Source organism: Semicossyphus pulcher, unplaced genomic scaffold (genome assembly GCF_022749685.1).
Source record: "Semicossyphus pulcher isolate SPU_LCO1_2020_fin unplaced genomic scaffold, fSemPul1.0.p SCAF_11, whole genome shotgun sequence".
NCBI classification, from domain to species: Eukaryota; Metazoa; Chordata; class Actinopteri; order Labriformes; family Labridae; genus Semicossyphus; species Semicossyphus pulcher.
This window is the reverse complement of record NW_027211615.1, coordinates 18,388,734-18,402,251: the sequence shown is the minus strand read 5'-3', so window position 1 is coordinate 18,402,251 and position 13,518 is coordinate 18,388,734. Positions and strand designations below refer to the sequence as shown.

At 42.7% G+C, this 13,518-nt stretch overlaps 2 protein-coding genes across 2 annotated transcripts; one reads left to right on the top strand and one right to left on the bottom strand.

The window, feature by feature from the left end:
* Positions 1-1,751: 1,751 nt before the first annotated feature.
* On the top strand, positions 1,752-6,314 carry chgb (chromogranin B). Its single transcript, XM_069685596.1, has 7 exons — positions 1,752-1,889; positions 2,060-2,106; positions 2,220-2,310; positions 2,683-4,306; positions 4,519-4,618; positions 4,858-4,968; positions 5,890-6,314. Exons 1-7 carry the CDS (start codon positions 1,844-1,846, stop codon positions 5,968-5,970), a joined length of 2,100 nt encoding a protein of 699 aa, XP_069541697.1. The 5' UTR covers positions 1,752-1,843; the 3' UTR covers positions 5,971-6,314.
* trmt6 (tRNA methyltransferase 6 non-catalytic subunit) lies at positions 6,026-12,743 on the bottom strand. Its single transcript, XM_069685597.1, has 12 exons — positions 12,473-12,743; positions 12,022-12,149; positions 11,720-11,829; positions 11,065-11,156; positions 10,878-10,961; positions 10,662-10,786; positions 10,371-10,547; positions 9,944-10,101; positions 9,704-9,789; positions 8,938-9,040; positions 8,518-8,604; positions 6,026-6,984 (listed from the first exon to the last, which is right to left on the bottom strand). Exons 1-12 carry the CDS (start codon positions 12,577-12,579, stop codon positions 6,823-6,825), a joined length of 1,419 nt encoding a protein of 472 aa, XP_069541698.1. The 5' UTR covers positions 12,580-12,743; the 3' UTR covers positions 6,026-6,822.
* Positions 12,744-13,518: the final 775 nt, after the last annotated feature.

Below are 13,518 nucleotides of genomic sequence, written 5' to 3'. Positions count from 1 at the left end.
CTGCAGAGCACTGCTACCCTGCTGCTGATGCTGCTGCTGCTGCACAACATGTGATAATCTATCACCCACACAAAGGACTGGGTTCACTGGTTTGCTTTGGATCAGTGCATCTTGCTTGGATATCTGACGTTTATGTTCTGACTAGTAATTATTTCAGTTACCATTATTGAGCTTGTCTGCAGTAACGAAGATGGATGTCAGTAACCGGCCATGTACGTACGAGAAGCACAGGCGAGGGAGCAGATTTATGGAGCACGATATTCTCATTTTGCTTGCAGCTGTTGCAGTTTCTGGGCGCATGGTTTCCAAGACATGATTGAATTTGAACGTACTTTGCCATACATAAAGGTCAGCGCTTGCTGTGTAAACATCTCATGTAAAGATTGTCATCACCATACATTTAATGCATCTACAGAGGCCCTATAGATGAGAATGTATGGTACCCCGTTCCAAAAGGTCACACAAGGGGCACTTTTTGATTTGTTTTTCTTGCATTAGAAGAAAAAAATATGTTCTCTGGAGTAGAACAAATTGCAGTACAAGGAAGAAAAACAAGAAATCAAGCAAAGTGCCAAAAAAGAAGATGCCAGCAGTTGTCAGTTTGGATGTTCTGAGTCGTGCTGAGCCGAGCTGACTGAGTTTGAGCTCCGTCGCTGCACATGTCAGCTCATCCCAATCCATTCACTTTGTTATGGAGACAGCAGCAGTCGCAGATTAAGATACACATATTCATGCACAACCTAGTTTTAGGGGAAGCTGGGAATTAAAAGAAAAAGTTTGGATCACATTTCCATGCAATATTTTTTCATGTTTTATGTAGCTGTGCTCTTACATAGTCTACTCCTAATCAGAGCAACAGTGTTTGTATGTCTAACTACTACAACTGGAACAATGAATAACAGAAAACAATGAACATAACCTTCTAACACGGTGTCAACCACTAAAACTATTGATCTAAGTGTCTCCATTAACTAGTTTTTCTCAACTGAAGCTGAAGCCCATAAGCACCCATGGGAAACCGTGGCTGGGATGTGGTGCAGGCTGAATAAATTATTGAAGAGTCACAAATTCTGACTCATGGTTTATCAGTGTCAGTGCTTTAACTTGTTACATTTACTGTATATTAGCCGACATTGAATCATTTAAGCCCACGAGAAATGTAGGGCAACATTGCAGTTGAGAATAAGGAGGGATTACATAACTTCAGCCACAGACTGGGGGAAGCCTCTTCTAGAAGGAAAAGGAAAAAAAATAGGGCAAAATATTATGAGGAGGTCTGCAATCCAATGCAATACAATACAGCAAACATGCAATGAACGGAATGGGAGGAAACTAGCCTTGTCCCTCTGGAATAATACAACCAGCAGCAGGTTAAACCCAGGCTGAGAGGACTAAACTTCGTCTGAGGATACAAATCTTTACAAAGTAGCTTCGTGATGTTGTGTCCACCCCTGCACCTGTCTGTCTGTCCTCAGGCACCTCATGGCATTAAAAACAAACACCCCTCCCACTGTCTCTTGAATCTATTAAATTATCACCTGAAAGAACCGTGACACTAACTAGATTACTAATCCACTTTCCGCAAAATGTCGACATTGTGCATGCATCAAACCTCACTCAGGACACCGTCTTTGCAGGTCTAATGAGTCATGACATTAACACAGCCTAAAGCCCTCCTCCCACGCTCCTCCAGCCCACTCCTCTCTTTATATGAGGCGCTCCTCGGCTCCAGTCCTCAGAGCAGCACGCGCCGAGTCAGCGCACCTCTCTCGTGCCGCTGCGAAGTGGACGGGAGTCGGTGCTTCTTCACACATTCTCTTGGATTTACCTTCAACCCGCCAAGATGAGACTTACTTTTGTTTTCGTTGCGGTTGTGGGTCTTTTGACAGGTAAGTGAAGAAGTTGAATTCTTGCAGAGTAGTGGAAGTTAGTGAGCGCGGTTCAGGACCATGGACAGAGACACGGACGGTTCTTTCACTTAAATATATGTAAGCATTTTCTTCGTGCTATTTCACCTCGTGCTTTTTCACTAACAAATACTTTTTTTTTCGTAATGCAGAAAATCTAGCGCTTCCAGTAGGAAAAGAAGGGCAAAGAGAAGATGTGGTATGCCTTTCTATTTTTATTGTATCATTAAGATTAAAGTAGCAGCTGAGCAGAAATTAAACGAAGCAAAAAGCTGCAGCAGATATTTATGTTTTTTTAATGTTTATTTTCAGGTAACACGATGCCTGGTTGAAGTCCTGTCCAAAGCTCTTTCCAAACCGGACTCCCAGCTGGATCAGGACTGCAAAGAAATTCTCCAAGCAGGTTTGTAGCACGAGCAGGGTTTTCGTGTGAATGGAGATAGTAAAGAAGCAAATTTGAAGCATCAAGGATACTGTTGACGCAGCACGTTTGAGCTGTCACGTCCTGCAGGCATTTAGCTGATTCAAACATTTAAAGAAATTGAATATCTTGGCATGGGACATAAAGAGCCTACAGTTTAAGATCATTTACATTTTCACATCAATTCTCATCAGCCAAGGTCCTTATTCTCCAATAAATTGTAGCTTAACTGAAACTAAATATTGGATTTAACCTAAAGGCTGAATTTAATGCAAAAATCAATGACGACCTGAACCTATGACCTATAAAAATGAATCTTTACACCTCTTTTGATCTTCCTTTGTTCTTTCACAGGGGTTAAACATGCCCCACTGGACAAGAAAACTGCCGAGGAGGTCAAAGGTCAACCAGAGGTGCCTGGGGCAAAGGAAGCAGATGTCAAAGACATTGAGGCTCTCCTGAAAACCGTGGAGGAAAAAAGAGACACACCAGAAGACGAGCGCAGCCAAGAATCCTGGAGCTTTGGCGACGAGAAGGAGAAGAGACATGAAAACGAAGAGGAAGAAGAAGAAACAGAGCGGGAGAAGAGGAGCGGCTGGAGGCCCGGACGGCACCACCAAAGGAAACACAAACGAGGAGAAGAAGAAGAAGAGGACGGCGAGCGCAGTCAGGAGAGTTGGGGGTTGGAAAAGCGATCAGAAGATGAAGAAGAAGACAGAGACAAGAGGAGCTGGAGGCCTGGGAGACACCACCAAAGGAAACACAAACGAGATGAGGAACCTTTAGGGGACGAGAGGGAGGAGCCAGAGGAGGAACGCAGCCAAGAGTCCTGGGATGTAGACAAAAGGCATGGCAACTTACAACGCTACCACTACAAGCAGCTCAGCAAACGTGGGGATGATGGGGAGGAAGACGGGGAACGCAGCCAAGAATCATGGGGTCTTGAAAAGAGGAGCTGGAGGCCTGGCAGGGTTCACCAGACGAGACACAAACGCGATGAGGAGCTCTCAGAGGAAGCCAGGGATGAGCCTGAAGAAGAACGCAGCCAGGAATCTTGGGGTCTTGACAAGAGGAGCTGGAGGCCCGGCAGGATTCACCAGACGAGACACAAACGCGATGAGGAGCTCTCAGAGGAAGCCAGGGATGAGCCTGAAGAAGAACGCAGCCAGGAATCTTGGGGTCTTGACAAGAGGAGCTGGAGGCCCGGCAGGATTCACCAGACGAGACACAAACGCGATGAAGAGCTCTCAGAGGAAGCCAGGGAAGAGCCTGAAGAAGAACGCAGTCAGGAATCTTGGGGTCTTGAAAAGAGGAGCTGGAGGCCTGGCAGGATTCACCAGACGAGACACAGACGTGATGAGGAGCTCTCAGAGGAAGCCAGGGAAGAGCCTGAAGAAGAACGCAGCCAGGAATCTTGGGGTCTTGAAAAGAGGAGCTGGAGGCCTGGCAGGATTCATCAGACGAGACACAAACGTGACGAAGAACTTGCAGAGGAGGCACGAGAGGAACCAGAGGAAGAACGCAGCCAGGAATCTTGGGGCCTTGACAAGAGGAGCTGGAGGCCTGGCAGGATTCATCAGACAAGACACAAACGTGATGAGGAGCTCTCAGAAGAAGCAAGAGAAGAGCCAGACGAAGAACGCAGCCAAGAGTACTGGGACTTTGACACTGGAAGAGACAAAAGAGAGTGGAGAGCTGGCAGACACCACCAGAGGAGACACAAACGTGATGAAGAGCTCTCGGAGGAAGCCAGGGAAGAACCTGATGAAGAACGCAGCCAAGAGTACTGGGACTTTGACACTGGAAGAGACAAGAGGGAGTGGAGGTCCAGAAGGCCCCACCAGAGGAGACAAAAACGTGGGGAAGAGGAGAGAGAAGAGCCGGAGGGGGAGCGCAGCCAGGAATACTGGGGCTTCGACAAAAGACATGGCAAAGAGGAAAATGAGGAGGCGGCAAAGGACAGGGACGACGCTCTGAGGTACTTTCATCATATCTAACGACTTCTGCTCTTTAATTCTGCAACTTGATTCCCTCGCAGCCTGGAGCACCAAACACTCTAGAGTCTCCAATAGACAGAGATCCAAACTAAATTTTGCAGCAGAGATGAACAAACCCTTTGAGCAGTGTTCATGTGCTGCTCAAATTGATGGTAGAAAAAAATTGCAACATCTAATTGAGGCTGTTTTTCAGGTATCTGGCAGAGAAGCGCAATCCTTGGATTTTCAGAGGCTACTACCATCCTGCCTGGTTTAAAAGGGATTCAGATGAGCACGCCGCCACCTCAACAAAGGTAGGCATGATGCATATAAACAGAAATAATGTACTTGCAAATTGTTTGAGACTTTAAGACTTAACCTTTTTAGCTTTCACTTTCCAAAAAGCTTCCAAAATATATCCTTTGCATCTGTATGCAAAATTGTAATGCACTGACCAAACATCAGTCAGTTTTCTATTTGGATCAGCAGATCGTTATTTTGGCCTGCATCGTATTTTCTAGACATAATCTGGATGTGCTTTTGATGTGTTTAGATGAATGAACTGGCCAAGTTGCTGAGTTATAAAATAAACCATCTGGCCAACCACTCCAATCAAGAGGAGGCAAAGAGGAGCACGCAGCAGAAAGCACTTGCGGCACAAGAGGTAAAAACTGCTTTCGCTAACTGCACAAACTAGACCCTCAAACTGAAGTCTAGAAAATGTATTATTTAACCTTAAGTGTGGACTATAGTTGACCGACAATCATGTCTGTTACTGAAACTTAGTAAAGAAGAGGATATTTTAGAATTCATGCAAATCTTACATTTTAAGTCCCAAAAATCTACCCAGAAATATCCTTACAAATAGATGCATGTTTCACAGGTTGAAGCGCCCGTGATCCAGCCTGTAAAAACACTTTATTCTGCAGGCTTTTAAATGAAAATATATTCAGCTGACCCTGTAAAACCATGGAGCACATCCAGTGCCTCCAACACACTGTTTCTCTTGTCTGCATGGACATGTCAGCATTTAGCCTTTAGAGCCACAGAGCATCAGTGAATATGCATCTGTGCAAATACACATCAAGAACCATCCACCACGAGCATGTCCTGAAAACAGATGAAATTTCCACCAGTGTATTCATGGGCAGTGACTCGTTCCTCAACTCTGGCATACATTTAAGTTGTTTGTATTGCCTCGCTCAAATCTTTTCAGCACTAGTTCTCTCGGCTCGTTTGTCCCCTTGTTTATATTTGCACTTTCTGCACCAGCTTTTAATGACAGCTGCAGTAATCGCGCCAAGAACTTCGTAATTATCGCCTCCCAGAGCAATCAGAGTCAAATTTATCCCATTAAAAAGAGAGCTACGGCCTGCAGAGACTTCATGTAACATACTTTGAAGCAGAAAAACAAATCAGGGAGGAGAAGGCGCTCTGCCGCACCAGAACTCAACGGGTAATAAGAAAATGTTTAACCAAAATCACTTGTTCAGCATATTATGTAAAGATTGGTGCAGGCTGGGGAAGATAAGCCCAACAGACTGATGGAGTTTAGTTGCTGACGATACATTTTAATGTTTTTCAGGAGAAAGAGCTGGAAAACCTGGCAGCCATGGACTTGGAGCTGCAGAAAATCGCTGCAAAGCTGCATGACAACAGCGCATAAGCCAGCATTTCATTTCACTATCAGTGGATAAACGCTGCTGTCTAACTGTATGTCCGCCATTTTCAGTGTGCTTACAGTGTTGAAAAAGACAAAAAAATAAGACAAAGAACCCTGGAGCTTGCCAAAAACATTTTACCAACTTGTATATCATCGTTTTTGTGATATTTTGATGTCATCAAATTAATCCGCATGGGAATGGTTTTGATGTTTATATAAATATATATATAGTGAGAGAAACCATGAAAATACTATATATCTGAGACAAATGATTCAAAATACTGTCTTCTGAAAAGTTTGTTCAGTTTGCACTCAATAAAAGAAATTATTCTGGGACCAAACATAAATCTCTAAATCATTTCTTGATGAAAAAACTGTTCACACATCAGCCTCTCTTGTACTGCTTTTTAATTCTGTGCAGACACAGATGTAACCGACACGACGCTCATATAACAAATGGCACTTCCTGCGGGGATAACAAAATTAAAAAGTCATAACCTAGAAGCTGGAGAGCATTAACTCGGGGAAAAAATGTTTGCACACCTGTTTTTAAGGCATAAAACACAAACCTGCCACAAACTCTCAACACATAACATTATTTTTGCAGTTCCTTACATAACACACACACTGAGCTCACACTGGCTTACAGTTAACTCCTCAGCATTAGCCTTAGTCTGCACTGATCTGAATACACAAGACGGGGGAGAAAGTGTGCTGATGAATGCAAAACAGACACTCCATCTGCCTTATTCCAGATGTGTCAAATCCGATTTGTCAAATCAGAGAGGTCGATGCTGGAGGAGATTCCCTGTAGGTCATCAGTGATGTGCCCTCAAAAGATTCGTCTGTATGCGTTTATCCTTCGGTGTCTGTCAGTTTCAGTCTCTTTGGTGCCGGTTCCTCAGCACGCTGGGTGCCTGCAGGTTTGGAGCGTTCCGTGGCAACCGTTGTTCCTGAGAGGAGGTAGCCCCCACCCCCGCTCATCAGCAGCAGAGGATGCGTCCTGTTAGGCAACACCTGGGGAAACGCATACAGTCAGGAGACATTAATTCTTAAGATAGAGCTGGGGGAAATAACACTTCGGTCGTGAGGGGAAGATCTGATCTCTGAGAGTATGCAAATAGATTGTTTTCAGGCGTTTGCTGCAAAGTTCACAAAGTACAAGAAAAAAACTCAGAAAAGAGTGGGCAACTAGAGGCAATGGTGGGAGTCTGTGGAATAATGGATCAGGGGCAGTGACATGGATCTCACTGCAAAGAATTGATGCTGCAAAATGTGGAATATCAGCAACACTGCTCAACTAATATATGTGGCTTAAAATTTATTTGGGCTAAAACAATAAGAGGATTTACATGGAGTTAATCAGCAGCACTTTTGATTCTGTAATCCATTAAATGGCTTCAGCTTCTAAACTGGGAGGTTTGTTTCTTTTGCTTTGTTATATACTGTATGTATGTATGCAAATAGTCCAACTACATTCTTCTCAAACATGGTTTCTGTCAATATAGTTAGTTCTTATCATGCTGATTTACGTGATTTAAGTGTTTATTTTTCTGACAAGTTCATTCTTAATTAGTTTTTGATGCTGTAAAAAGGATGATTGACAGCTCTGTTGACAAATACAGCTCCTGCAGCCGATCTGTTCAGGATTAGCAGAGTAGAGGAGGAACGGTGAGAGGAGACGTAACTAAAACAATCACTACAGTCATTGAAGTTTCCATATCTGTAAACGTCTGCTTCAGACCAACACAAGAAGCTGTTTCGTTTTCGGGAAGTTAAGTGTGCGCAAGATGGCAGCACCCATCACGGGGGCTGTTTTGGCTTCAATTTTGTACAATGAGAGCAGATGGAGACGCGTCATCCATCTTTATTTATAGTCATTGGTTTGAACCAGCAACCAGTTTAATGACGTCAACCTGTGTTGGGGGATATTGTTTTATTTTGTTTATTTCCTAATATTATATAGACAAAAGTTTAATTTAAAAAAAAATGATGTTTTTTTTTAATGATTTATATAATCGTCGTCTTTATTTAGCATCAAATCTAGATTGATAGATTTTTCAACCAGTGATAAACTCTGTAAAAACAGATCAATTACTACCTTGTAAAGTTGGCATTTCAAAACCTATTCATATGACAAGTTAAGGATTTATACACACTCCTGTTTCTCTGTTTTGCTTTCTCCCAAGTGAAAATAAAGCTCTTTAGATGCTAAATGCTTGACCATGTTAAGCAGCTAGCCACTAACTTTGTCTGTCTGATGTTTGGTGTTGAGTAGATACTGTAACATGTTTTTGCTGATGCTAGATTCAGATGAAAAAAACGCCATGAGAATGGGGAGCCTGACTAAAGACAGTGGAGCTGAGGAGGCTGAACGGAACTACAGAGTATGGTGATAATTCTGTGTGGAGTCACCGTTATGTGCAACACTTTTACCAATACAGACGTCATGTGAAACAACTTTAATATAAAATATTGATTTGAGCAGCTTTAACTTTATAAGTGAAACAAAAACTGTAGTTAAGTAGTGACTGAAAGTTTGAACTTTACCTGGTAATGTCTGAGCCAGGTGTCCGTCAGCCTGAGGCTCACTGCACCGCCTTGTTCCTTGAGTTTTGTGTAGCACTCGATGAGAGGCTGAAGCAGAGAGATGAAAACAGACGCATTAAAGAGCACGACTGCAGAGTCAATGAGTCGACACACTCTCACACACACAGTGATCTTTTTTAGCAGCATAAGCACAACAGAGCGTGTGTATACGAGCTCTGGGACGTGACAGGCATTGTAACTCCTTGGCAGTGAGGGGGATGTTGGTTGTAGTAATGCAATAAAAACATTGCCCGCTGGACCTTAAGGCAATAAAAAATATGTGCACAGCGGCAGCTAAAAAGAGATCTAAGATGACTAATAATGCTCACTCAGAGTGGGAAAACAGTGCTGTAATCTAGTAAATACCAGTGGTGATCTTACCTCTTTGTATTGGGAGTAGACGACAAAAGGCCTGGAGGGGGAGAGGAATTTTAGCAGGCCCATTAGCACTGGAGAGGGGTGAAAGCGGCCGGCTATGACCAACCTGCACATAGGAAACAAACAGATGATCCAGCAAACTGTCAAATATCAAATACACTGTAATCCATACACATTGGAAAGCTGTACTGTAGGTGGGCAGTATAGCAATTTAGCTTATCAGTGCTTTTATGCGAGTTATGGTAGGTAGGCTTATAGATTGAGTGCGTATTATCGTCATCCATTTCCTGTTTTACGAAGCAGGATGAGAGTCAGTAAAAGAGGCTGATTTAGGACAGCGTGGAAAATCGTGCTCTGAGGTGCTGCTTATGATCTAGCTGCTGTGGTGTAGTGGAGACTCAGGAGAAAGTCAATAGGCTAACCAGATCAATACTTCTGGCTCACGCGTCGCCCTCGCAGAAAAGCTATAAAGCAGGTTCATCATTGTATATGACAGGAAACTGCAGCGCAATCACATTGTTCACCTTGTAGGGACGTTTTGTGCTAATCGTTGCATGTGAGCTCATAGGAAGGCTAACCGTCTATCATGCCTTCCATTGACAGACTCAACCATACTTTAATCATCATCGGCTTTTCGCTCCTGTAGATCTATTTTAATTACTGTTGTTTATTACTCAGAGCAGGAGGAGGAGGAGAGGCTGACGGTGAGAGGAGCCGAGTGGTGCAGAGAAACAGAAATTGGAAAGCAGAAACTGAATCTGACACCAACCCGTCGGCGTTCCTGCCTTCCAGCAGGGCAGCAGCAGCTGCCAGCTTCTTCCGTTTCTCCTCCAGCTTCACCTTTTTTTCCTGAGCCTAGAAAAAAACAAAACACAACATGGAGTCCGGGCATTGTCTACCTCTGTCACATCCAACTCTGATACTGCAGGCGCGTTCCTGCTACTTACAAACACGAAGGCATGAAAACATAAACATAATGGATGTTGATTTAACTATACAGTGGACGTACTTTGGCTTCTCTGCGTTTCTCCCTCTCTTCTTTCTCCTGATCATGGCTGCCATCTGCAGCACTGTTTGTCTCCATGCTCTGTTCCGCTGGACTGCCCTGCTGCTCTGCCTCAGGTTGGTTTTGCGTCTCCTCTGCAGCCATGTTGGACTGCTTTGAATCTGTAATGTTGAAGGAGATAATCTATATCAGAGGAATGCCATAGAATAGATCTGCATCATGATAATTGACTGATTTTTGTACTTCTGATTGGAAACGATTGTAAAGATCAAATGACCATCAGAGGAACACAAGCATGTTAAAGTAGTAACCAGGTTTTGTTTTCTTTGGCATTTTAGCACCAGCTAGTAGCTAGTCTGTATCCTCTTTAAACAAGGCTATGAACATCTTGGAGAGGGTCTTTAATAAAAAATAATAACAAAAAGGCTACCTCTACCGGCACTGGGATCTTTGGCAGTGGTGTCCAGGGTGCCTGCCAGAAGAGCATTGACACGGCAGATGGGAAAGTCATGCAGCATATCGTGGAAATGTGGTGGGAAGCCAAAGCTCTCCACACCAGCCCGGACAGGCTCACCTCCGGGGTACATTTGGATCACTGAGCCGTAGCCTGGATAAGGAGGAGATAAAAGAGGGCAATTATACTGTACAAAGGGAAGATAACGGATTTGTTTAAAAATTACTGAACAAAAAAACAAAAAACCAATTCACAGGACTGACGTACCCCCCATTCTTTCCATGACGGCTCCCAGCACGAGGCCAGCACACGTCTCAAACACCAGAACTTTACTGCCCGCGTGGATGTTTGCCAGAGTTAACATCTGGGCGAGTGTGTCATACCGCAGGTGGCTGTAACACACGAAAACACGCGCATATTCATCTCATTCTGCTCTGGAAAAGACACATTTCACACATCCTACTAATCCATGTGCTGACTCACCAGATCTTCCCTGGTTCCCGGCCATGGTACATCATTGCCAGGATGCGACAGGACGGTTTTAGAATCATCACAGTGTTTTCATACCTGGAAAAGCACAAGATAGGAACAAGTGATAACACTAATTGCAGCACCGTTCATTATTTAAAGGCTGAAACAGATTGTGTGTGTGTCATCAAAAGTGACTCACTTCTTCTTTTTCTTCTTGATGTACTTATCCTGGGCATATTCAGTCTTATCTCTGAACGTTGAGCTGTTCTCTATAAGCTGCTGGATGATTTCCTGTGGAGCAGATACACACACTGCCTCATCTCTTGTTATACTTCAACATTTTATCTCATCATTTAAAAGATAAAGTTCCCATGACATTACAGAAACCAACAATGCATCATTGGCACATTTCTATAATTCCTGCCTGCGGCACTAAGCACAGAACCCATTGGACCTATCTTGTACGCAAATCTTTAGAAGTGGGTCACAAAAGTTACACAAAAGGCTGATTAATTACTTAAAATAGCTGGGCGGGCTATAACTATTCAAAGAAGAGTAAATGGTGTTAATATCAAGTACTATACTCAGCTAAGAATTAAAACAAATGTGTGCACATGTGAGTATTAATGGTGCCTGGACTGTGTATGTGGATTGACTCAATTAAAGCTACAGTGTGGCTCTTTAGTGTGTTTATAAAGACGTCTTTCATTGTTGGTTTTGGCTTGTGATGAAATTTGATGGCCATATTGAAACACAAAATATTGCCAGGGTATTTTCTTCAATAAGCTGAACAAACAACTTGCAGTGCTGTGATACTATCCCATTCATGTTTGTAATTCAAAGATTATTGGTACCTGCCCCTTCAGACCTTGCTCTTTGAGCGCCTCAATGTCATCCCTGGTCAGTTTCTGGGATTTTCCATCGTCTACAATGTTTCTGTTGTCTGTGCCCACCTCCTTTGCATCTGGAAAGAACACGCACACACAGATTACACAAAGTGAAAACGAAAGAATAACAGTTTGCACAAAAAATAAGTATTTTCCTATATGAAGTCTGTAAATAAACACATAGTTATACAAATTCAAATGCCATACTAGGCATAATAAGTGTCAAACATGAATGTGACTAGTGTGTTGTTAAACAGCAGATTACACACCGGTAGAGCTCTCTGTATCCTTGGGCTTCCGTGGCTGCAGTCCTCCGGACAAAATTTCAAATGTGGTGCTGTATAAATTTCCCACAGCATTATCCAAGAAGAACCACTGCTTCTCAAAAATCACCTTCCTGTGAAAATACCAGACAGAAATCAATCAAATTAATAATAATGATATTGATTACACATGGAAGCGCGTCTTCATAGCCCTCACACACTAAATGTAACGATATCTTATAAAGGTTCATTCGGTTTTTTTTCGTATTTCGTTTTTAAACATTATTTATTATCAGTGCCAATATGCTTGTTGATGTCGTTCATAATCTATCACTAGTGAGATGAGGTTTAGTTGGACCCTGTTTTTGCCTGTTATGAAATTCAGGCACATATCAAACTGGGGCTTTTGTGTAGCTAGATAATATGTGTAATTTGTGTTTTACATATTAAGACTTACTTCTTCGGTTGAATTTGCACAGCTTTGAAGATATCTCCTCGTTTCAACACAACGTAGTCACCCTCTTTAATTCTGTAATCAGCATCATCGTCTCCTTTTTCCGCCATAATAAGGCAGATAAAACAGCTCACCGGACAGCTTAGAGCGAACTGTCACCTCCAGAGATGTATACGGAGTCGCAGTTGACAAGGCACGGTTTAATGAAGGCACTAAATCACCCTGAAGTAAAAGCAAAACACGGTAAATGACTATTCCCACGTGTTAGCTTTCATTTCCCTAGCTTCTCAGGACGACCAAACGACTGCAGAGTTTGTAGCTTTGGCTGTAACTCAGCGTAGTCGTCTGTGATTGGCTAAAATATGACTCGCTGATCTCGCTAGCCAATAGCAGCAAAATGCGGTGACAAGACTGAAATGTAGATTTCAGAATCATCGATAAAGCTGACATCGTCGGTCAGAGATACCTACGAGAGAGAGGGGGCGCTAAAACGGAGGAGATTTATCGATGAAGGTGCACTGGCGATTACAAATAGGCAATGTTTATTACAGCTCATGTTCTAATGAAAAAGAAGGGTGCACGAAATGTGTGTGGACCACAAAGAATTCTAGGATTTTGTATTTCTTTTGATAATGTCACCGTGTTTTTATAACATTGTGGTTATGCTTATGTATAATCAATATAATTATTGTGGACTTTTATCATAAAAACACTTTTTAGTTTGTTTACATTTTACTCACTCTGTTTAACTTAAATATCTCAATAATTTGTAAATGGATGATGGTGTTTTATGGTGGTGTTTACGTTGACCTGAGTTTCATGTGGGAAATACAAACTTTTATGTTGTTTCTGAACACTATACCGAATACAAGCTGTATTATGCACTGTTACATAAAATAATAAACTTAACAGCTTGCCTATCAACATGGGAGCTGACAATGCTGGATAACATTCCAACACAGTTTCCATTTTTTAGTGTGCAAACATGGCAGATGTGTCACTACGTCATTTCCCAGCCTGGGTGGGTGTGTTTTATTTCCCAGCATGGG